This window comes from Phyllostomus hastatus, unplaced genomic scaffold, assembly GCF_019186645.2.
Source record: "Phyllostomus hastatus isolate PE091 unplaced genomic scaffold, TTU_PhHast_1.1 phas_scaffold_28, whole genome shotgun sequence".
Taxonomy (NCBI): Eukaryota; Metazoa; Chordata; class Mammalia; order Chiroptera; family Phyllostomidae; genus Phyllostomus; species Phyllostomus hastatus.
Genome location: NW_025334022.1, coordinates 7,909,189 through 7,933,128, shown reverse-complemented (window position 1 = coordinate 7,933,128; position 23,940 = coordinate 7,909,189). Strand labels below are relative to the sequence as shown.

The 23,940-nt window shown below is 39.0% G+C and overlaps 1 protein-coding gene across 9 annotated transcripts in view; it reads left to right on the top strand.

The window, feature by feature from the left end:
• MID2 (midline 2) overlaps positions 1-23,940 on the top strand; it is a 167,001-nt gene that overhangs the window by 27,414 nt on the left and 115,647 nt on the right. For 7 of the 9 annotated variants that reach the window (XM_045817646.1, XM_045817647.1, XM_045817653.1 and 4 more), the window contains exon 2: positions 11,225-11,940. In XM_045817646.1, the coding sequence (XP_045673602.1) occupies positions 11,281-11,940 (660 nt within the window). In that variant the 5' untranslated portion in view covers positions 11,225-11,280. Of the gene's footprint in view, positions 1-10,348; positions 10,435-10,893; positions 10,934-11,224; positions 11,941-23,940 lie in introns of those variants that run through there. The other 2 variants (XM_045817648.1, XM_045817649.1) reach the window with 2 other exon arrangements.

Here is a 23,940-nt window from a genome sequence, read left to right as displayed (position 1 = left end):
TTCTCATCTTGTCTTGTGAGTAATCAGGTGTAGTGAAAAGGCAAAATGGATTAAGACAGTGGGAGAATATTTGATGGGATTTAAAGTACCAACAAGAAGAGAACAAATAGGAGATCCTTTGGAGAAGTACAGCAAAACTGTGATACTTCACCCAACTAGTCACTTTTTATAAAAATTGAAAAAGAGATAAGACTCTTATTAGAGGGGAAAAAGAATGGGAGCTGACTCCAGAAAGCAGACTGCTTATGTGAGATTAGATAATGAGATATAGTGAGAGTTAGGCATAGAAACTTGGCATAGTGTGAGAGATAATCAAGTTAACCACAATAGTAATAAAGCTTAGGAAGATAGTGAAATTCACTAAGACCAGGGAAGGGTGCTGTGTGGGATTTGCAACAACAATAATATGACAAGAAATATATGATCTGGATAGAGAGAATATAAAATAAAATACCAAGAAGTAGTATGTTATTGGATTAGAGTGAAGTGAAAGAAGAAAAATTAAAATGCAATATGAGAGGACCAAGAAAACCAGCCAAACAATGAAATAAAGTAAACAAACAAAGCAAAGAAAACTAAATGGAAAGAGGAGAATTTTTTTAATTATAAAAATAACAAAAATAATAATAAAATAGAAAATAGAATGCAAGTTCTGTAGGATAGAATAGTTAATTTTGTCTCAGTTGTTGGAATTAACCTTCTGATCTCTCTCTAGATCTGTCTTTGGTCCTTTCACAGCTGTAGGTCTTAATGTTTCACACTTGGAAAAAATAGCCTCCTGCTGACTTTAAACCCAACAAGTGGGTTCTGCTGGTTGTCCTGGATGGTGTAGGTAGAGGGGGAGGGGGCTCCAATTTTTCCTTTCCTGTGGTCTTGCAAGGATGGGGGCTCAGTCTATGCTACAATATTCACAGGTGTCCAGCCTCCAGCCCAAGCCTTCTGTGCACTGTTGGCCTCCACTGTCCCTATGTGCCAGGCCAGCGCCTTTAACCCACCTTGTTGTGCCACCCTTTGATTAGTCTGTGAGGTGCACTGAGTGGAAGTAACTCACACTCCTCCTCTCTCTTTGCTGGCCTGGGTGCTACACATGCGCAAACTCCCTTCAGGGCAGTTTAATTCCCCTATTAAATTAAGTCTCTCTCGGGACTGCTGCCTCTCTGAGCACCTGCTGCCCCACTTTGATCAATCCATGAAGCTCCCTAATTTGGAGCAAATCATGCCCCTCTTCCTCCCTGTTCACTGGCCTGGCTGCTGCACATGAGAGGTCCTTGCACAGTGGCTACTGCAAGACTTTTTTTTTTTTGAGCAAATTCCCCTTGGTTGTGGGAGACCTTTCCTAACAAGTGCCAAGCTTTTCACACAGCCCAATTCTGTGACCAGTCCCGAGACTATCTGGATCACAGTCAGTCATGGCCAAACTCTTCTCCCATCTCCAGGTGTCACCCAGCTCTCCAGGTTCTCTGGTACCTTCCAAGCTGGTGACCATAGTCCTAGGCAGGAAATGCCACCTGCTGTCTGTCTCCCACTCTGTCTTTATCCATCCAGAGACTTCAACCATACAAGTCTCTCCTGGTGTGGGACTGGCTTCCCTGCTCTGGGAGGGGAGGGAGCTGCAAAGTTACATGCTGACCTGGCTCTCCCCTAAAGCTCCTGAGGCAGCCACAGTCCCTGGCAAAGGGCCTGGAGACTTTCCCTTCAGCCTAAAAAATCTCCTTACCATAGCTTTTAAACATCCTCTACAATCTTTGTCTTCCAAACATCATATAAGCTGGGGTTCTGTTGGCTCTTCACTCTGCTCTTCAGAAGATCAGCTAGGTGTCCCAATTGGGTGCAAGAGAAAGTGGGTTCAGCTCCCACCTACCTTGTCACCATCTTCAAAGTCCCAAAGAGAAGCCTTGTAACCAAGGTCAGACAGAAGAAACCATTTCACCACAGTGAGACTGGTAGAGAGTGCAGAGGAGGTGTGAGAGTGCTGGCTGGACTCCCACAGGTGGCAGCTGAAGTTCTGGAAGGATATTTCAGTGGCCAGGGGATTCCTCCTGAGAAGTGTGGGGTATAAACCACAAGGTGGTCTCCCAAGTCTACATCACCAGAGATAGAAAGGAACCCAGATAACATCCAGCTGTGAAAAGCACCAATGTTTCTGTCTGCTGGGAAGAAATGGCTGGTGATGCAGAGAGCCTCTTGAAGTGCCAACACACAAAATTTCCTTTGTAGCCACTTACCCTTGGCTCTGGTAGAGGGAGGGCAGAGTGAACTAGAGACATCTGAGGAGAGTCTGGGGTTGGTGGCTCTGGGGAGAGAACTTAAGGAACAGTCACCAGCATTCCTGTGCTTAGTCATTCCCCATACTGCAGGAGCCATCTTTCTCAGGAAGATCACTCCTCTCAAAGTGGCATCAGCCTGAGGGGAAGCAATAGGCACACCCAGAGACATTATCAGCCCCACCCTGTGGAGCTTAGGCTGATGCTGATTACAGCTTGAGGCTATATCATTAATTAGTTTAACAACTAAGGTGGATTTCTGGGAGCTCTATAACACTTTAGCTGACTATCCCCTGGGCCTGGTGCTGATAAAAATCCAGCCTTAGTGCACAGCTGGGTTCCTTCTGCACACAAACAGGCTCAGCAGAGAGAGCCACACATTGTAGATTGCTGAGAGCTTCAAACAGGTAAACCAGGGCCAGCCACAAGCAGTGTCTCACAAAGGCCTACATCACAGTCTTTGAATATCTACCTAATACATAGAAACAAATACAAAAAAGCAGCCAAAATAGGAAGACAAAGAAACAGACCCAAAATGAAAGAACAAGAGAATTTTCCAGAAGAGCTAGATGAAATGGAAGCAAGCAATTTATCAGTTAGAGAGTTTAGAGTAATTATTACAGGGATTCTCAAGAGCATGAAAAAAAGATAAAAATCATTTTAAAAAGTCCAGCCAGACATAAAAAATGCAATATCTCAAATAAATAATACACTGGAAGGAATAAACAGTAGTTCAGATGAAACAGAAGGTCAAATCAGTGATTTTGAAGATAAGGTAGAAAAAACAGGCAGAGCAGCAAAAAGAAAAAAAGAATTAAAAAATGAAGAGAGCTTAAGAAACATTTTGGACAACATGAAGCATAACAACATCTGCATCGTGAGAATACCAGGAGGAGAAGAGAGCGAGCAAGGGATCGAGAACTTATTTGAAGAAATAATAACTGAAACTTCCCTACTCTGGTGAAGGAAAAAGACATACAAGTCAAGGAAGCACAGAGAGTCTTAAATAAGTTGGAACCAAAGAGGCCTACACTAAGACACACCATAATTAAAATGACAAGGCTTAAAGGCAAGGAAAGAATCCTAAGAGCTACAAGAGAAAAGCAGGTAGTTACATAAATGGGAGCACCAATTACAGTCGTCTGATTTCTCAACAGAAACATTGCAGTGCAGAAGGGAGTGGTATGAAATATTCAAGGTGATGGAAAGCAAGAACCTACATCTAAGGCTACTTTACCCATCAAGGCTATCATTTAAAATCAAAAGAGAAATAAAGAGCTTCCCAGAGAAGAAAAAGCTAAAGGAGTTTGTTAACACCAAACCAGTGCTGTAACAAATGTTAAAGGGCTTGCTTAAAGAAGAAGGAGAAAGAGGAGGAGGAGGAGAAGAAAAAGAAAAAAATGAAAGAATAATAAAACAGAGGAAAATAGTCTAACAAAAAATGGCACTAAATACATATCTGTCAATAATCATATGAAATGTAAATTGTTTAAATGCTCCAACCAAAATACATAGGATAGAATGGAAAGAAAACAAGACTCATATAAATGCTGCCTCCAAGAGACCCACCTCAGATGGGAGGATACACACAGACAAAAAGTAAAGGGATGGAAAAAGATATTTCATGCAAATGGAAAGGAAAAAAACTGGGGTAGCAATACTTATATCTGAAAAAGTAGACTTTAAAACCAAGGCTATAGTAAGAGACAAAGGAGGACACTACATAATGATAAAGAGAACAATTCAACATGAGGACATAGCCCTAGTAAACATTTTTCCACTGATCATAGGATCACCTAAATATGTGGAGCAAATCTTGATGGACATAAAGGGAGAGATGGACAGAAATATAGTCATAGTTTGGGATTTTAACACCCCACTGACTTCAATGGAGGTGTCTTCCAGCCACAAAATTAACAAGGAGACAGTGGTTTTAAATGGCACATAGACCAAATGGATTTGATTCATATCTTTAGAGCATTTCACTCCAGTAGTAGAGTATACATACTTTTGAAATGCACATTGAACATTTTCTAGAATAGACCACATGTTAGGACACAAAAGAAGTCTCAATAATTTTAAGAAGATTGAAATACTATCAAACATCCTCTCTGACCACAATGCTATGAAACTAGAAATTAATGACACAAAGAACACTGAAAAACATGCAAAGACATGGAAGCTAAATAGCATGTTACTAAACAGTGAATGGGTCAACAACAAGATCAAGAAAGAAATTGAAAGATAACTTGAACCAAATGAAAATGGGGACACAATAATCCAAAATCAGTGGGACACTGGGAAAGCAATCCTGAGAGGGAAATTCATAGCATTAGAGGCTTATCTCAAAAAAAAAAAGGAAAGAAAGAAAGAAAGAAAGAAAGAAAAGAAAAGAAAAGAAAAGAAAAAACTCAAATAATCTAACTTTACTCTTAAAGGAACATGGAAAAGAAGTCCATAACAAGCCAAAAGTAAGTACAAGGAAGGAAATAATAAAGATCAGAGCAGAAATAAAAGAAATAGAGTCTAAAAAGTGATTCAAAAGATCAGTGAATCCAACAGCTGGTACTTTGAAAAGATAAACAAGATTGACAAACCTTTAACCAGACTCATCAAGAAAAAAAGGGAGAGGACACAAATAAATAAAGTCAGAAATGAAAGAGGGGAAGTGACAGCTGACACAAAGAAATACAAAAGATTGTAAGAAAATATTATGGCCAACTATATACCAACAAACTGGACAACCTGGGTGAAATGGATAAATTCCTAGAAACATACAATCTTCCAAAGCTAAATTAGGAAGAATCAGAGAATCTGAATAGATGGATTATACCTAGTGAAACTGAAGCAGTAATAAAAAAAATTCCAACAAATGAAAGCCCTGGAATGGATGGCTTCACAAGTGAATATTACCAAACATTCCTAGAAGAACTAATACCTCTCTTTCTCAAACTATTTCATAAAATTCAAGAGGAAGGAAGGCTCCTAAATTTGTTTTATGAGGCCACCATTATCCTAATTCCAAAACCAAATAAAGACAGTACAAAGAAAGAAAATTATAGGCCAATATCCCTTATGAACACAGATGCTAGAATCTTCAACAAAATATTAGCAAACCAAATACAGCAATACATCAAAAAGATCATACACCATGATCAAGTGGGATTTATTCTGGGAAAGCAAGATTGGTACCACAATTGCAAATCAATCAATGTGATCCACCACATAAACAAAATGAAGGATAAAAAACATACGATCATGTCAATAGATGCAGAAAAGGCATTTGATGGAATCCAACACCCATTTATGATAAAAACTCTCAACAAAATGGGATTAGAGGGAGCATACCTAAACTTGATAAAGGCTATATATGACAACCCACTGACAGCATTCTCAACAGGCAAAAACTAAAAGTGTTCCCCTTAAGATTGGGAACAAGATAGGGATGTCTGCTTCACCTCTTATTCAACATAGTACTGGACATCCTAGCCACAGCAATCAGAAAGAAAAAGAAACAAAAGACATCCAGTTTGAAAAGGAAAAAGTAAAACTGTCCTTATTTGCAGATGACATGATACTGTACACAGAGAACCCCAACAGATTCTACCAAGAAATTACTAGAAGTGATAAATAATTCAGCAAAGTAGCAGGATACAAAGTTAGTATCCAGAAATCAGTTGCATTTTTATATGCCGATAAAGAACTAACAGAAAGGAAAATTAAGAAAACAATCCCATTTTCAATTGCTTTAAAAATAATAAAGTTCCTAGGAATAAACCTAACCATGGATGTAAAAGACCTGTACTTGGAAAATTATAAGAAACTGAAGAAGATACAAGTAAGTGGGAGCATACACCGTGTTCATGGATAGAAAGAATGAACATCATTAAAATGTCCATACTACCTAAAGTAATCTATATACTGAGTGCATTTCCTATCAAGATCCCAATGACATATTTCACAGAACTAGAACAAATTTTCCAAAAGTATATGGAACTGCAAAAGGTCCAGCAGAGCAACAGCAACCCTGAAAAAGAACAAAGTTGGAGGAATCACACAACCTAACATCAAACAATACTATAAGGTTATAGTAATCAAAACAGCCTGGTACTGACCTAAAAACAGACACATAGATAATGGAACAGAATATAAAGCCCAGAAATAAACCCACACCCTTATAGTCAATTAATATTTGACACAGGAAGCAAGCACATACAATGGGCTAAAGATAGTTTATTCAATAAATGGTGTTGGGAAAATTGGACAGATACATGCAGAAAAATGAAACTAGACCACCTTCTTACACCACACACAAGAATAAATTCCACTGCTGGGATTATATCCTAAGAACCCCGAAACACCAATCCAAAAGAATCTATGCACCCCAATGTTCATCGCAGCACAATTTACAATAGCCAACTGCTGGAAGCAAACTGGGTACCCATCAGTAAATGAATGGATCAAAAAACTATGGTACATTTACAAAATGGACTTATATGCAGCAGAAAGAAAGAAGATGCTCCTACCCTTTGCAACAGCATGGATGGAACTGGAAATCATTATGCTAAGTGAAATAAGCCAGGTGATGAAAGACAAATACCATATGATCTCACCTTTAATAGGAACCTAATCAACAAAACAAACAAACAAAAAAACAAAATATAACCAAAGACACTGAAATAGAGAACAGGCTGACAGTGACCAGAGGAGAGGGAGTTTCAGAGGAAAAGGGTAAAGGGTTTGCAGGAACAATTATAAAGGACACATGGACAATAATGGGGAGGGGTAGATATGGGAGGGAGATGGGGAGGTCTGGGGGTTTGGCCTGGGATGGGGATAAAAGGCAGAAAACTGTACTTGAACAACAATAAAAAATTAAAGGCAACTATTTAAATGCCAAAAAAAGAGAGAATAAATTCAAAATGGTCAAAGATTAAATATTAGACCTGAAACCATAAAAATTGTAGAAGAAAACATAGGCAGCAAAATCTTGGCTATTGCTAGTAGCAATATTTTATCAGATATATCTCCCCAGGCAAAAGAAACAAAAGAAAAAATAAATAAATGGGACTACAGAAAACTAAAAAGTTTTTTCACAGCAAAGGAAATCATCAACAGAAGAAAAAGCCACTTCCAGCCAAGATGGGGACATAGGTAGATAGACTGTGCCTCCTTGCACAACCAAAAGAAGGACAACAACAATTTAAAAACAAAACAACCAGAACTGACAGAAAATCGAACTGTATGAAAGTCTGACAATCAAGGAGTTAAAGAAGAAACATTCATCCAGACTGGTGATGTAGGAGGGGTGGAGTTGAGTAGCTGGGGCAGAGAGGACTTGCAGCAAGGTGGTGGCTGGTGGACTGGGGTGGGCAAGGTGGTGGTTGGTGGACTCAGCAAGGCAGTGGATTGCGGAACAGGGCACAGCATGCAACACCCACATTCATGCATAGATAAGCCAGGCAAAACTGGGGAGTGGGATGGACAGTACAATCTAGGGTCTCAATGCAGGGAAATAAAGCCTCAAACCATGATTTAAAACACCTGTGGGGGTTGAGACGGCAACGGGGGAAACTCGAAGCCTCACAGGAGAGTTCGTTGGTGAGACCCATAGGATCCTAGAATGTACACAAACACACCCACACGGGACGAAGCACCAGAAGGGCCCACTTTGCTTGTGGGAAGCAGAGGAAGTGACTGAAATCTGGCAGAGAGTGGAGCAAGTATCATTGTTCCCTCTCAGACCCCTCCCCCACATATAGCGTCATAACCCAGCAACATGGGTTACCCTGCCCTGGTGAATACCTAAGGTTCTGACCATAACTATGCAACAGGTGCATCAAGACAAAAAAAAATGACCCAAACAAAAGAACAGATCAAAGCTCCAGAAAAAATACAACTAAGCGACGAAGAGGTAGCCAACCTATCAGATGCACAGTTCAAAACACTGGTAATCAGGATGTTCACAGAATTGGTTGAATTCTGTCTCAAATTAGGTGAAAAAATGAAGGCTATGCTAAGTGAAATACAGGAAAATGTACAGGGAACCAACAGTGATGGGAAGGAAACTGGGACTCAAAACAATGGTGTGGACCAGAAGGAAGAAAGAAACATCCAATCAGAAAAGAATGAAGACACAGGAATTCAGAAAAATGAGGAGAGGCTTAGGAACCTCCAGGACATCTTTAAACATTCCAACATCCAAATTATAGGGGTACCAGAAGGAGAAGAGGAAGAGCAACAAATTGAAAACTTATTTGAACAAATAATGAAGGAGAACTTCCCCAATCTGGCAAAGGAAATAGACTTTCAGGAAGTCCAGGAAGCTCAGAGCGTCCCAAAGAAGTTGGACCCAAGGAGGAACACACCAAGGCACATCATAATTACATTACCCAAGATTAAAAATAAGGAGAGAATTCTAGAAGCAACAAGAGATAAGGAGACAGTCCCCTACAAAGGAGTCCCCATCAGACTGTCAGCTGATTTCTCAAAAGAGACCTTGCAGGCAAGAAGGGGCTGGAAAGAAGTATTCCAAGTTATGAAAGGCAAGGACCTACATCCAAGATTACTCTATCCAGCAAAGCTTTCATTTAGAATGGAAGGGCAGATAAAGTGCTTCCCAGATAAGGTCAAGTTAAAGGAATTCATCATCACCAAGCCCTTATTATATGAAATGTTAAAGGGATCTAAGAAAAAGAAGATAAAAAGTATGTACAGTAAAATGACAGCAAACTCACATTTATTAACAACCACACATAAAACAAAAACAAACTAAGCAAACAACTAGAACAGGAACAGAACCACAGAAATGGAGATCACACGGAGGTTTATCAACAGGGGAGTGGAAGGAGAGAGGGAGAAAAAGGTACAGAGAGTAAGTAGCATAGATGGTAGGTAGAAAATAGACGGGGAGGGTAAGAATAGTATGGGAAATGTAAAAGCCAAAGAACTTACATGTGTGACACATGGACATGAACTAAAGTGTGGGAATGTGGGTGGGAGAGGGTGTGCAGGGTAGAGGCAAGTGAAGGGGGAAAATGGGACAACTGTAATAACATAATCAATAAAATAGATTTAAAAAAGAAAAAGCCAACTCACTCTATCTTCTCTCATTCAAATATTTGCCAATATATCTGATAAGGTTTTAATATCCAAAATTTTAAAGACCTTACAAAGCACAACACCAAAAAGACCCCAAACAACTCAATTAAAATTTGGCAAAGGACTCAAATAAACACTTTTCCAAAGAGGACATACAGATGGCCAATAAACATATGAAAAGATGCTCAACATCACTAATTATCAGAGAAATGAAAATTAAAACCATAATGAGACATCATTTCACACCTGTGAGAATGGCTATCACCAATAAATCAACAAGCAAGAAGTGCTGGTGAGGATGTGGAGAAAGGGGAACCATTTTTGCACTATTGGTGGGAATGCAGATTGTTGCAGCCACTGTGGAAAGCAGTGTGGAGATACCTCAAAAAGTTATCAATGGATCTGCCTTTCCACCCAGTGATCTCACTCCTGAGAATGTGTCTGAAGAAACTCAAAACACTAATTCAAAAAAATAGCCAAGATATGGAAGTAGCCCAAGTGTCCATCAGTATATGAGTGGGCAAAACAACTATGGACCTTTACACAATGGAATTCTACTCAGCAATAGAAAAGAAAAAAAATTACCCTTTGCAACAGTATGGATGGACCTGGAGAACATGATGCTGAGTGAAATAAGCCAGTCAGAAGAAGACAAATACCATATGATTTCATTCATATATGGAATCTAATGAGAAAACAGAACTAACAAAAATGGGGACAGGCTCATAGATGGAGACCAGGATGACAGCTAAGGTTGTGAGAAGGTTAGGAGGTGGAAGAATTAAGCAAAAAGGACACAGGACTCATGGACTTGGACAACAAGTGTGGTGGTGGTTTGGGGAAGGGGTGTATAAGGGGACTAGATGGTAATGGGAAAATATAATAAAGATTAAATGAAAAGAAAGATTACCTAATCTTAAAATTTCCAGTTCCTCACTGCTAATTTATATCTAGGTCTTGATATTCATCTTGTTATGTTTTAGGAACTCTGAAAAGACACATGGGGAGGTGAGCCTCATAACAGGCTTGTGTTAGTTCAGCAGGTCTTAAAAGCAACTGAAGCCACAAGGTAATTTGTCTTCATTATTGATCAACAACTATTTCTGAGTAAGTTGAAAAGGTATAATCATTGCTCATTTATTTTGATGAAATGAAGAATTTTCTGAAGGTGAGGCATTAATGTGAAAATGAAAATGATCATCTTTTGTTTCTAGTACCTCCGTTTACTTGAAATGGGATGGAACAGAAATGTCTATGTGTTAATAAGAAGTAAATCAAGTTCAGACTCTGAAGAATTTATTATCCTGCAAACAAGAACTACAGTCTTCTAAAGTTCTCTCTTCTTTTTATGCAGGCTCACAGATTGGAATCATTTCAAGAACTGGAGAGTTAGTTTGTAATATGGTTTTGTTTTCCTTCCACCAGATGTGTAATGGGAGCAGCTTCTATATTATATTTTACCTTGATGAAAAATACAGAGCAATATCAGAGAATGGATATAGAGAATTTTTCAGGGCCGCAGGCTCATAATAGTTGATGACAAGGAATATCAGTGGAGAAAATGTGAGGTAATGGTACATGCCAGTGTTGTGAGTTGGAAGAGTAGTGTTAATAAGTAAACCAGGATTCAGAGGTGGCCACTAGGTTCTATTTATTAGTACAGGCAAGTAAACTCAGGCATTTGTCAAAAACAAGTTTTGAAGGGGGAGAAAGTCTTTCTGATTAATTCCTGAGTTACTTTTCCATTACTTCAGCATTCCCAGGGAATTCAACATGTAAAGTCCCATTGGTTAGTAATTATATTACATCCACTTTTCCCTTAGAAGTGCTTAATGACTCTTGCTTTGTATTCCTTGCAGGTGAAAGCCCAGCTTCTGTGGTTGTTAATGCCTCAGCAGGATTATTTTCACTAAAGATGGAAACACTGGAATCTGAATTGACCTGTCCAATCTGTCTAGAGTTGTTTGAAGACCCCCTTCTGCTCCCTTGTGCTCATAGCCTTTGCTTCAGCTGTGCCCATCGTATCTTGATCTCCAACTGCAGCTCTGGTGAACACATTGAACCCATTACTGCTTTCCAGTGTCCTACGTGCAGGTATGTTATCTCACTGAACCACCGGGGTCTGGATGGCCTCAAGAGGAATGTGACTCTGCAGAACATTATTGACCGCTTCCAGAAGGCTTCAGTCAGTGGGCCCAATTCCCCAAGTGAGAGCCGCCAGGAGAGGACTTACAGGCCCAGCACCACCATGTCTAGTGAGCGAATTACTTGCCAATTTTGTGAACAGGACCCACCAAGGGATGCAGTGAAAACATGTATCACCTGTGAAGTCTCCTACTGTGACCGTTGCCTGAGGGCCACACACCCCAACAAGAAACCTTTCACCAGCCACCGCCTGGTGGAACCAGTGCCAGATGCACATCTTCGAGGGATCACCTGCCTGGACCATGAGAATGAGAAAGTGAACATGTATTGTGTATCTGATGACCAATTGATCTGTGCCTTATGCAAACTGGTGGGGCGTCACCGAGACCATCAGGTTGCATCACTGAATGATAGATTTGAGAAACTCAAGGTAAGGGATCTGGGGAATGTCCCTTACACAACTTTGTCTCTTTATACAGTTATACAGTTAGCAAGTTCTCTGATAAAATGGGTCACTTTTTAAAGATTTTATTTATTTTTAGAGAGGGAAAGGAGAGAGAAAGGGAGGGAGACAAACATCAATGTGTGGTTGCCTCTCATGTGCCCCCCACTGGGTACCTGACCCGCAACCCAGGCATGTGCCCTAAACTGGGAATTGAATAGGTGTGGTTCCCTGTTTTTTTAACATGGCAAGTGAATTAACTCCACTTGTCATATAAGTCTTGTGAAGAATAACCTACTCACCTGCAAGCTCCCACTGGAACCTATTTCATCTATTGTATAAACCTGCTTGCATCTGACCAATTTTGGGGAAGTTAGCCCCTGGCCCACTACATCAGTAGTCCATTCAGGGAGGCAGCACCCTCTTTACTCTTTCAGTGATATATTGCACACTACATATCTTTGCCATGATCATTCCATTTGTTTTAAGTATGTGAGTACCTGTGTAGGTGTGCTACAATTAGCATTTGTGCAGATTTACATATTTATGTGTCTAGTCATGAGAATGTTGGGCGTATCTCTGTGTATGTGTGGGTGGAGGTGTCTGCATATATCTCTATAGGTGAGAGATTTTTATGGAGAGCAGTAGTATGTTTGCACATTCAGTAATCTAAAGAAAAAAAGTTTGGCACTGGCTACTACAAATTCCTATGAAGCCCTTAACATGGATGGGGCTAATTCTAAGCCTGCTTTAAAAAACAAAAGGAAACAAAATTAAAATTTAAAAAATCAAAACAGAACAAAGACAACAAAGGAACTTCAGTGTACCATGAAGTCAGGAGGAATGATCAAATACCTGAACTAAACATTTAAACTGAAGGCCATAAATATTTAATCCAGTATTAGATTTTGTGCCAGTGTTCATTTTTGTGGTTTATGGACTGAAGCACTTGTTTGCAGTCCCTGCCTTGGAAGTTCCTAGTCCTTCATTTGTGTTAAGTGGGCAGTTTTTTGAAGTTGTTGGGCCATATAATATTTATGTGCAATTCTGAGTGCCTATTAATAGAGCCCTGCTACTTCATGTTGATGGTAAAATGTCAGATCCAACAAATTGTTTTATTCCCATTGTCTGCCTGATATATGGTTTACCTTCCGTTAAAAAGGGAGCAACTTAGAAATTCCAGAAAAATAAAATGTGTAAATGAATAAGATTACCACTGCTAATAGGGCCTGAATATATAAGACAAGCTATAAGGAAGCTCTAGATAGGATGGAGGGAGGGCAAAAAGAGGATGGAGAGTTTCTTCTTGCCATACTCTGGAACAATCAATGTAACTTAGGTAAAATTTATGGTGTTGGTGAGGGCAGCAATACTCAGAATAGGATACATATTTTCTTCTGTAATTTGTGGCAAGCAGTATTGAGAATAGTCACACTGACAATGCTTTGTGCCTTTTTATTGTTATTTATATCTAATGTTTATAAATTTGTACAAAGTTCAGTGTTTTTGTTGATTTCATTCAAGGTAATATTCTCATTCATGTTAAGACTGCAGAGAAGAATAATCTTATTGACTTCCATTCTTAGAATCATAAGAAGTTAGGCCTTGATCTTGGTCTAGTTGAAGCCTTATTCTTTAAAGTGGTATTAACTGAAAGCTTGACAAATTGTTAAGCAATTTGGTCAAAGTCACAAAATTGAAACTGGAACTAGGCTTCTAGATTGTGAGTTAAGGATCCTTCTTACTGCATCCTGCTGCCACTTTATTTTAGACCTACGTTTTCCCCATGAAATGTGATTTGAAAGTAAACATTATCCTCCAGCAACTGCACATCTTATGGGTCACAGATAAATCATTAATGGCATCAATGAAAGGGCATATTATATAAACTTACAATTTCATAATGGCAATAGATGGGGGCAGGTTTGCAGGAAGAGTACGGATATAGAGAGGATGAAACAATCTCTGCCAAATATTTGCAGGTATTGGAACTATAGTCAGTCATTGGCCTTAAGAAGTACCCCAAAGAGAAAAATCTGTACCCATATGTACTATTGAGATAACAAAAGATTGGATAGAATAAGCCTGTTTCTACAGAACATCAGCTTTTTGAAAACATCCAAAAACATGAAAACAATGGATGATTGATTAGATATTTGGCATAGTGCAGCTATGGCTCTTGTCTTTAGGGATGGATGGAGCAGAAAAATATTTTACCAAAAGATACTTTAGTGTATAAGTAATCAAAAATATTTGGAGAAAGAAAGGCCAGATTTTGGATCGTTCCCCTTTAATTTTTTAAGGAAATGTGCAGAAAAATCTGATTATAAATTAAATGGGAACTTTTTTTGGTCATTTTTGGATGGAAAGTGGAAACATATGAACCATTCCAAACCTCATGGTTTGTTATATTGTCTGCAATATCTTGGACTTTGGGGAGGGAGAGGAATGTGTTGCTTGTGTGTGCATGGGGGTGGGTCACTTCAGTTTGATGCCAAGTGTGAAAGGATATTAATTCTCCACGTAAAGTAGAAAAATCTGACTTTCAGTGTCACATATACTCACTTTTTAAAAGGTTAATTTTAATTTAGAGAAGCATTTAGGATTATCCCCTTAATCTGCTTGATTCTTCACCAAGGAGAAAGAATGCTGGCTGTTAGAAGGTATGGGGGTTGGTGGGTGATGGCCTTGAGCATCCTCTTATGGCCCCAAGGAAAGCACAGTAGTTCTATAAAAGAAGGGGAAGAATGATAGGTTTGACTTTCTGGCCAGTAACTGATATGGTATTTATTTGTACTTTTTGGTTCTAGAGCTTCATTATTGGTACTTATAACTTTCCTTTGTACAAATGTCCCCCATTAGGATTAGTGGTCTACAATACTTATTAGTTAAATAAAGAATAAACTAACCATTATATAATAGATGCAAGGTCAGAATAACCAGAAGCTAGTCTGTCTTCTTAACATGTACTCAAAATGGATTAGAGGGTTTGGGATACTTAGCATAGTTTATTATCCTTATTTAGTTTTCTAGTCTACTTACATGTCTTCTGAAGACTACCAGTTGTTTAATTAATTCTTCAATTTGAGAATATAATTGTATTCATGACAGTTACTATAGTAGTAGACCTATCAAAGTAGTTATTTTCTCTATTACCTATCTTTTTACTTACTTACTAGTCCCAGTATATAAATTAGTTCATGATATGTGCTGTCTTTCTATAAACTGTTTCATTTTTTAGAATTTTCATTGTCACATAAGTTTCTTTCCTTAGAAAATATTGGCATTATTGTATTCATACATGTTGGCTTTTTAAAAAGATGGTGACAGATCTCAGACTCATATTCTAAGTCCTACACATCTTGGTCCTCATGCTGCCCTTCTCTTTTTCCCCCTACTATCTCAAACATGCTACCTTCATCTGTCCAGGGTAGCCTCCTAACTGTCTGCTAAACATACCATTCTCTTTTCCAACTCTGAACTTTCATTCTCACCAATGCTCTACTCTTGGCCTGCTTAGGAATTTGACTTATTCTTTAGTGCTCAGTTGAAACCCAAGAAGGCCACTACAACACATTCCAACTACACCATAAATCCTTGGAGGCCAGGCACAATGTCTTATATTTCTTCAGCATCCTCCTAGTGTCTAGCATACATAGTCTATATAGATTAAGAAATCCAAATGATTAAATATTTCTAATGGATTTGCAGGAAGTATAGCAGCATCTCTAGCTTGCTTTGGTGCTCATCCTATAGGATATAAATCTGTCTTGCCATGATGAATACTTTCAGAGTCTTAAAAAATATCTCCTTTGAACTACTGGTGTAAAAACCAGAGTGTTACTAAAAATATGACATGTCCTTAATTTTAAGTGCATATTCATTTTCATTGCTGGATTTTCCAACTGCCTAACCCTATGGTGACATCTGTATAAATCAGATATGATTATTGTAATTCTCTTTGAGAGTGATGTCTTCACATTTCCATGCCCACAGCCTGCCAAAAATATAGCTGATGAAAACCAGAGGGAATAGAGGAATTTCCTGAAAGGGATAGACAAGCACATATTCTTTTTCTCATTATATTTCCAGAAATTCATTACTACCAAAAATTCTTAAATGCAGTTACATTTACACATCAGGGATCTCATTGTTATAAAATATTACCTGGTGCTAGGATTAGCTTTTTGTTATGGGAAAGTAAAACATGAGCGTGCGCATGCACGCGCACACACACACACACACAAACACACACACAGGAGGAGAGACTGAGACAGAGCTAAAGATTGCCAGACAAAGAAGGAAGATATGAGACTTGAAGAATGTTCAGAGGAAAGCCACACTGAGATTTAAAAGGTTGGAAAATATGATATTCTGGAATCTTATCATAGCTGATTGCTTGTCCTTCTTACTCAGTCACTCTGTCATCTACCCACCCATTCTCACTCAGCTACTGCCTTCTCCCTGGCAATCATGTACTTACCCACTTGACACCCACTTCTGTTTGCTAACACAGATACCCTTTCAATTTACCAACCAATGAGCAATTGACTGGTTTTGAACCAGTATGAGTATGAATATAAGAGAAAGAAAGAGAAATACCTTTATGAGACTGACTTGAGAGAGGATATATTTGCATGTATATGTATGTGTCACTATATAGGAAGGTGTGTGTTTCTGCATGGATGAGTGGCTGAGAGTGACTCTGTGTGTGCCTATGTGTATCTATAAATGCGTATCAGTGTGCAGAGGAGGAGATAATGTCTGTGTTAATTTTCTGTGGGTATATCTGTAGATAAGTTGGATATGAGAGAACATTGAATGTAAGGCAAGTTTTCTGTGGCCACCCTAGGGAGGGTTAGGACCTCAGTAGAACCTATCATGATACTAAAGATCTCCCTAATAAAGGAACAAGTTCAGATATCTTCATGATAAGAAAAAATCTCCAGTGGAGACTCTGGCTGGTTATCATAGGTGGGGGAACAAAAAGGTTGTTTCTTGCTTTCACTTACTTAGGTACTGAATCACAGTAGCTAAATATAACAAGAGCAAAGAATTTGAGTCCAGCTTTACACTTTCTAGGTTATTGTGGTGGATGGGTGTGTATGGGCTTGTGAGTAATATCTGTCACAAGATGTCTCTGCAAAACCAGCCTTTAACTCAGAATTGTAAAATCATTCTTTCTTGTAGATCTGGTTTCTCTATGGTTTCTTAATTATTTAAGACTTGATCCTTATTACATATAATATGTATAAATCCTTATGTGCTTTGCTTGTGTATGGGCATAAAAACTCATTTTATTTCATCTCTACTCAAACTGTGTGCTAAGACTCATTTGAACCTCTGTTCTTTTCCTTCTAATAATTATACTGATTCTCTGGCTCTGTTCTCATGTAATATTAACAGGGGCCTACATTGGAAGATGATTTCTATTATTTCTTTGGTTTGACAGCAAGTTTAGCAAGTAGATACTCCAATGATCTGTGCTCTTATCTTTCTGTTCTTATCTCACTTTTATTGTCCTAAGTCTTCTCCATAAGCATCTGAAAGGAGCTAACAATCAGGCTGGGAACAATTTTCAAAATGTTGACTCAGAGATTGGTCTTGGGTGGATGAAAATCTTGTCTGTTATCATTGGACAAAAGAACATATTGCAGAAATATAATATTAGTGAGAAAATATTAAGGAAACAGGATTATTGAACCAAAAGAAGTGAAGTTTAAAGGGAAATGTAATAATGACATTCAAGTTCATGAAGGTTGATATAATGATGTAATGTTTTGTTCTTTATCTCCTCCAAAGATATAGCAAACAATAAATTAAACTGTAGCACTAGGGATTTAGGCCAGGATTTCATTCATTCATTTACAGAAAATTAATGAATGCTCATTTTTTTCATTGAACACTTAAAATGACTTAAAAACACAAATCATTGTAGGAGGAGCTGGGGACACAGAAAATAAAGTATGATTCCTGCCCTGAAGTTCTCTGAGCTTAGTCGGTAAGGCAAATAGATACATACACTGAAAATTCTAATTCAGTATAGTAAGTGCCCTGATGGAGGTTTTCACAGATGCTCTGAAGCACAGAGAAAGAGTTAGTGGAAGGAAGTCACCAAGCTCAAAAACAGGGAATCATGAATGGATTGGTTGGAGAAGAAAGCAAACTGGAGAAAGAGTGTGAAGAAAGAATTACTAGGACTTGGTGAATGATTATAGTGGTTATAGACAATGGATGGAAAGAATCTGAAAAGTGATCTTTGAGTAGATGTTTTGAATAATGGTGGTATCACTGTCAGCCTGTTCTCAATTTCAGTGTCTTTGGTTATATTTTGCTTATTTGTTTGTTTTGTTGATTGGGTTCCTGTTAAAGGTGAGAGGGGAGGGAATTTCAAGGGGAAAGGGTGAAGGGTTTGCAGGAACAATTATAAAGGACACATGGACAATAACAGGGGGGTGGAAACAGGAGGGACGTGGGGAGGGCTGGGGGGTTGGGCTAGGGTGGGGGAAAAAAGCAGTACTTGTACAAGTACTTGTAATTGTACTTGAACAATTAAAAAATAAAATAAAGAAATTAGACAAAAATAATGGTGGTATTGGACAAAAATGAGGGAATTGGGAAGGGGTTAGCAATTTTGGAGGGATGACTTGACTAGAGTTAAGTTTGACATGATTGTGAGTCATTCAGTGTTCACTCATTTATCATACATTTACTGAGTACCTATTAGGTGCCAAGCACCAGAAGAGATGCAGAGGTTACAATTATAAAGACACCATAGTCCAAACCTTAATGGAGTTCTCAGCTTAGTGTGGGGAGACAGACAAATAAGGACACAGCTACAAGACAGTGTGGTGAGTGCTATGACAGCAGAAGCACAGGAGGGCTGTGAGAGAACATAGGAGGGATATCAAAATAGACTTTGGGTGGGTTTTTGCCCCCCCCCCATTGGGAGAAAGGGTTACAGTAAGGGACAGGGAGTGCTATAGTCAAGATAAAAGAGCTTGTTCAAATATCTGGAGGAGAGAAAGCATGGGATCCTCTTAGAACTGAAAGGGAAAGTGTTCTAGGAGTTAAAATTCAGACCTTTATGGTGTCTGAAAGATCAGGGCTGGAGAAATAAATTTGGTGTCTTTAGTGTGGAGATAAAGCTATGCGGTGGTGAGCTGAGTGAGGGCATTGCATTGAGCCTTGCAGCACACAAATGGTCTAGAAGTTCAACATGAAAGACGAGCAAGAAGAAGATATGTGTGAAACGCAGGGACTGAAGAGGAATAGTGAAAGTGGAATATAATATTGAGGCCTCCAGGAAAGTAGTTTTGGCTTCGACTCACTATTCTAAGTATTATCTAAATAAACACTGGATTTAGGTTTTTAGTACAGGTTTTCATTTAGAATGTCCAAATATAATAATTTACATGTATAAGCTAGAGATTTAACAGTGTTATACACCTAAAGAGAGAGGAAAGAAAAGTATGTGCAATGATTTGTGTAGAATTTCTGATAAGGTGAATGGGCAAATGTAGGTGTTTGATGGATGATTTTAGAAAGTTCTTTTTTAAATGTTTTTATTTTTTAATATTTTATTGATTATGCTATTACAGTTGTCCCATTTCCCCCTTCACTCCCTTCCACCCTGTGCACCCTCTCCCACCCACTTCCCCCCTTTAGTTCATGTCCATGTGTCATGCTTATAAGTTCTTTAGCTTCTATATTTCCCATACTTTTCTTACCCTCCCCCTGTCTATTTCCTACCTACAATCTATGCTACTTATTCTCTGTACCTTCCCCCCCCCACCACTCCCCTGTTGCTAACCCTCCATGTGATCTCCATTTCTGTGGTTCTGTTCCTGTTCTAGTTGTTTGCTTCATTTCTTTTGGTTTTGCTTTAGGTGTGGTTGTTAATAACTGTGAGTTTGCTGTCATTTTACTATACATGTTTTTTTTTAGATCTTCTTTTTTTAGATAAGTCACTTTAACATTTCATAAAATAAGGGCTTGTTGATGATGAACTCCTTTAACTTGACCTTATCTGGGAAGCACTTTATCTGCCCTTCCATTCTAAATGAAAGCTTTGCTGGATAGAGTAATCTGGGACATAGGTCCTTGTCTTTCATGATTTGGAATACTTCTTTCCAGCCCCTTCTTGTCTGCAAGGTCTCTTTTGAGAAATCAGCTGACAGTCTGATGGGAACTCCTTTGTAGGTGATTGTCCCCTTATCTCTTGCTGCTTCTAGGATTCTCTCTTTCATTTTTACCTTGGCTAATGTAATTATGATATGCCTTGGTGTGTTTCTTCTTGGGTCCAACTTCTTTGGGACTCTCTGAGCTTCCTGGACTTCCTGGAGGTCTATTTCCTTTGCCAGAATGGGGAAGTTCTCCTTTATTATTTCTTTAAATATGTTTTCAATTTGTTGCTCTTCCTCTTCCCCTTCTGGTACCCCTATAATTTGGATGTTGGAATGTTTAAAGATGTCCTGGAGGTTCCTAAGCTTCTCCTCAGTTTTTTGAATTCTTATTTCTCCATTCTTTCCTGTTTGGTTGTTTCTTTCTTCCTTCTGGTCCACTCTATTGTTTTGAGTCCCAGTTTCCTTCCCATCACTATTGGTTCTCTATGCATTTTTCCTTCATGTCTTTTATGGTAACCTGCATTTTTTCATCTAATTTGTGACCAAAAGCCACCAATTCTGTGAGCTTCCTGATTACCAGTGTTTTGAACTGTGCATCTGATAGGTTAGCTATCTCTTGGTCACTCAAAAGGATGAGTTTTGGGGTACTGATTTGTTCTTCTGTTTGAGCCTTTTTTTTTTTTTTGGTCTGGTTGCTCCTGTTACAGTGAGGGGCGGAGCCTTAGGTGTTCACAAGGGCTGGGCACCCCAGTTTCTAGATTGTGACATTGTGTGTGGGGGCAGGGTTGAGAGGGAACAATGGCAGTAGCTCCGTTCTCCGTGGGACCTCACTCCCTTCCCTGGGATCCTTGGTTGTGCGCTCTGCCCTGCTCCACAATCTCCGCCTCACTGGGTCTGCCAGCTGCCGCTTGTGTACTCAGGGTCCATCCGCTGCGATCTTGCGCACCCCAGTTGCCTTACACGCTCCAGGTTGCCTTATGCACCCAACTCTCCCCGTTCTCCTCGCCGCGACCCGTTCCCGGCTGCTTATCTCCATCCCTCCTACCAGTCTGGATAAACAGGTCTATTTCAACTTCTTGGCTGTCCGACTTCCATTCAGATAAATTTTCTGTCAGTTCTGGGTGTTATTCTACCTCTAAATTGTTGTTGTTCCAATCTTGGCTGTGTGTGGAGGTACGGTGCGTCCACCTATACCTCCATCTTGCCGGAAGTCCCTAGAAAGTTTTGAAAAGAAGAGAAATGGCAATCTATTTCACCTGGCTTAAGGACTGGTCTGATAATCTCTAACAAGCCTCAGGTGTAGTAAATCTTATACATGCAGTATATCACCTGCAGCAGCAAATAAATGTTTGAGGAAGGAATAAACTGGCATGAAGGTATATGAGCTTTCTTTTGTAGAACAGTTGCTGTGTTCTGCTGTGTAAAGGCTATATGTAATTAGTACATAATGTGACAGACTAAAGCAAAAGCAAAGTAGGTATATTAAGACAAGCAGTTAAAAAAAGAAGGCAGAATGTGACCCCAAAAATTGTGCTAAGGTTTTGGTTCCCAGCTTGTGGAAGAGCTGGAAACATCTGCGAGCAGACAGGATGTCAAAACAGAGTATGTCAAAGAATAATAATGGGATCACTTGCTTGGGTTATTTTTAAAGATGAAATTATCTTCTGTCAGTTGGAAAGGCTCAAGTTTGGAATGAATTGGCAGTTTTTCCCCCTTCCTTTCTCTCCCTGCACCCCCAAGTTTCAATTGTCACTTCACAACAGTTGGGATCTTGCCTAGGTTTAGAAAACATCCCCTTGTGCACCTTTTATTTATTTATTTTTTTATAATCAGCTCTGGTGGGATTTGACCCCTTATACCTTTTAGAAAGCAAGAGTCTATGTAGGCGCTCAGTGGCAATACTACATGTTTTGATAGGATGTAGTATTTTAGGCTTCAAGACTTGCTGTTTCAGGTAGGTATCTATAAGTGTGCTCATATTGTGCGAGTACATCTACCTTCATGGAACATGACAAATGGGTATCATGGTCCAGTGTGTGCCATCAGGAGTATTGCTCTGGTTTTAATGAAAAGTTGCTGTTTTAATGTATAGTTAGGTTTCTTGGTGGGCGGGAGCCAACGGGAAAGTAACTGGCAATAACCTGTGTCTAGAAAACTAAAATTAAAAACCCCAGCAATAACTTGAGAAGTTTAGAGAAGCCGTTTCTTTTTATGGGATGCTGTCCAGAAGAAAAATAGCCTTGCCTGGCTTCCTCCGAAGTAGCAAAACATTTTCCTCTTTAGGAAGGGTGTAAAAAAGACAAAGAGGTTGAGTCTATATGACACAAATGAAGTGGAACTTGAGTAAAAATGGTATCCATGTAGGACACTGCCAATTTAGCTAACTTGGGTCTTTTAAAATTTCAATTATGCAAACAAACCTAATCTTCCCCTCAATTTGTGCTGTTTAGGCATACGTAAAATTTCGTGAGAGCTCTAATGATACAATCATCTGAAGCAGAAGAGAGTCTCATATTTCGTAGCTCAAATGGCTTCTCTAACCCTCACACAGGGGAAGCACAGGCGGACCCAGCAGCAGGTAACCTCCTTTAGCAGGAAATGAGAACTTCACCCTGCTTCCCCTGCCAACCTCCTGTCCCTGTTTCCTGCCAGCAGATATCTCCATTCCAATCTCCCTGACACTGGCTTTCTCTCACTATCATGGTTCAATTGTTCTTAGAAAACTGCACTAACCAGGCTTATACAGAGAGAACCTGGCCCAGTTATTAACTGGAATGCAAAAGAAAAGAGCAAAGTAAATCAATTTTTTCAAAACCAAACAAAACAATAATAGAGAGAGATGTTTTTTTACAAAATCATGTGTATACACATGTGTGCATGTGTGTAGACATAGGTACATATACACATATCCTCTTTGTTTACTTAGTCAGAGTATAGACATGATAATTACTTGACCAAATCTGTAAAACCTAGACTGGCCCAGAATATCTAATTCTAAATTATTTGTCAGTGCTGGGTATGAGAAGTAAGGGTGAGTAAGGGAACTGCATAATTGTTTCACTTCTCCCCTTTCCTGTGCATATGTCCATTACTGAGAATTCCAGTTTCAGAGGAAGCTTTAGTGTGAATAGGAAGTTAGTAAGTAAATGTCTGGCATTTTCCTCAAATTATCTCTCATAATGTAAGAAAACTGGCAAAAAACCATCAACAGATGGTGTTTTTATTAACCAAATATTTATTTTTCAAAGCATTTTCATATTAATGAAGTCAGGTTGAAATTGGAGTCATTTTGTCAGTTCTAGTTGTGTGTGTTGTTAAAATGTACTGGCCTTCTGCAAATTGCTGGGGGGCACAGAGTGAAATAACCATTTGCTATAATTTTGTGATGGTAACCCAAGGTCCATAGTCTAATCAGACCACAAACTATGTGCTCAGCCATAATTTTTTTCCAGTGGCTTTAGAGAAGCTATAAGTCTCAGTTCTGGGCCATAAATTAGGAGCATACAGCAGTGATCTAAGATAACAGTTTCATGACAAGTGTTGCAGTGGGTTGCATGTACTTGTTAGAGAACATTCTCTCCATGACATCTTATATTTGAATGGAAACATATTACAGTTTGAAACACAGATTTCTAATATTATATCTGCTTTGAGTTCATCAATCTATATATGTTTACCTAATATATCAATATAGCCATTTGCGATACATAGGGATCACACTGATCTAGGAATCTGGATCACTCTGCAAGAGGTAATCAAACTGATGGGCTCATTACCAATGCCCACTCTATAACTTAAGGTGGATATTTTCATCAAACAAGCTCTATCATATTCCTCTTACAGTTGAACTATTTAAGAGGAG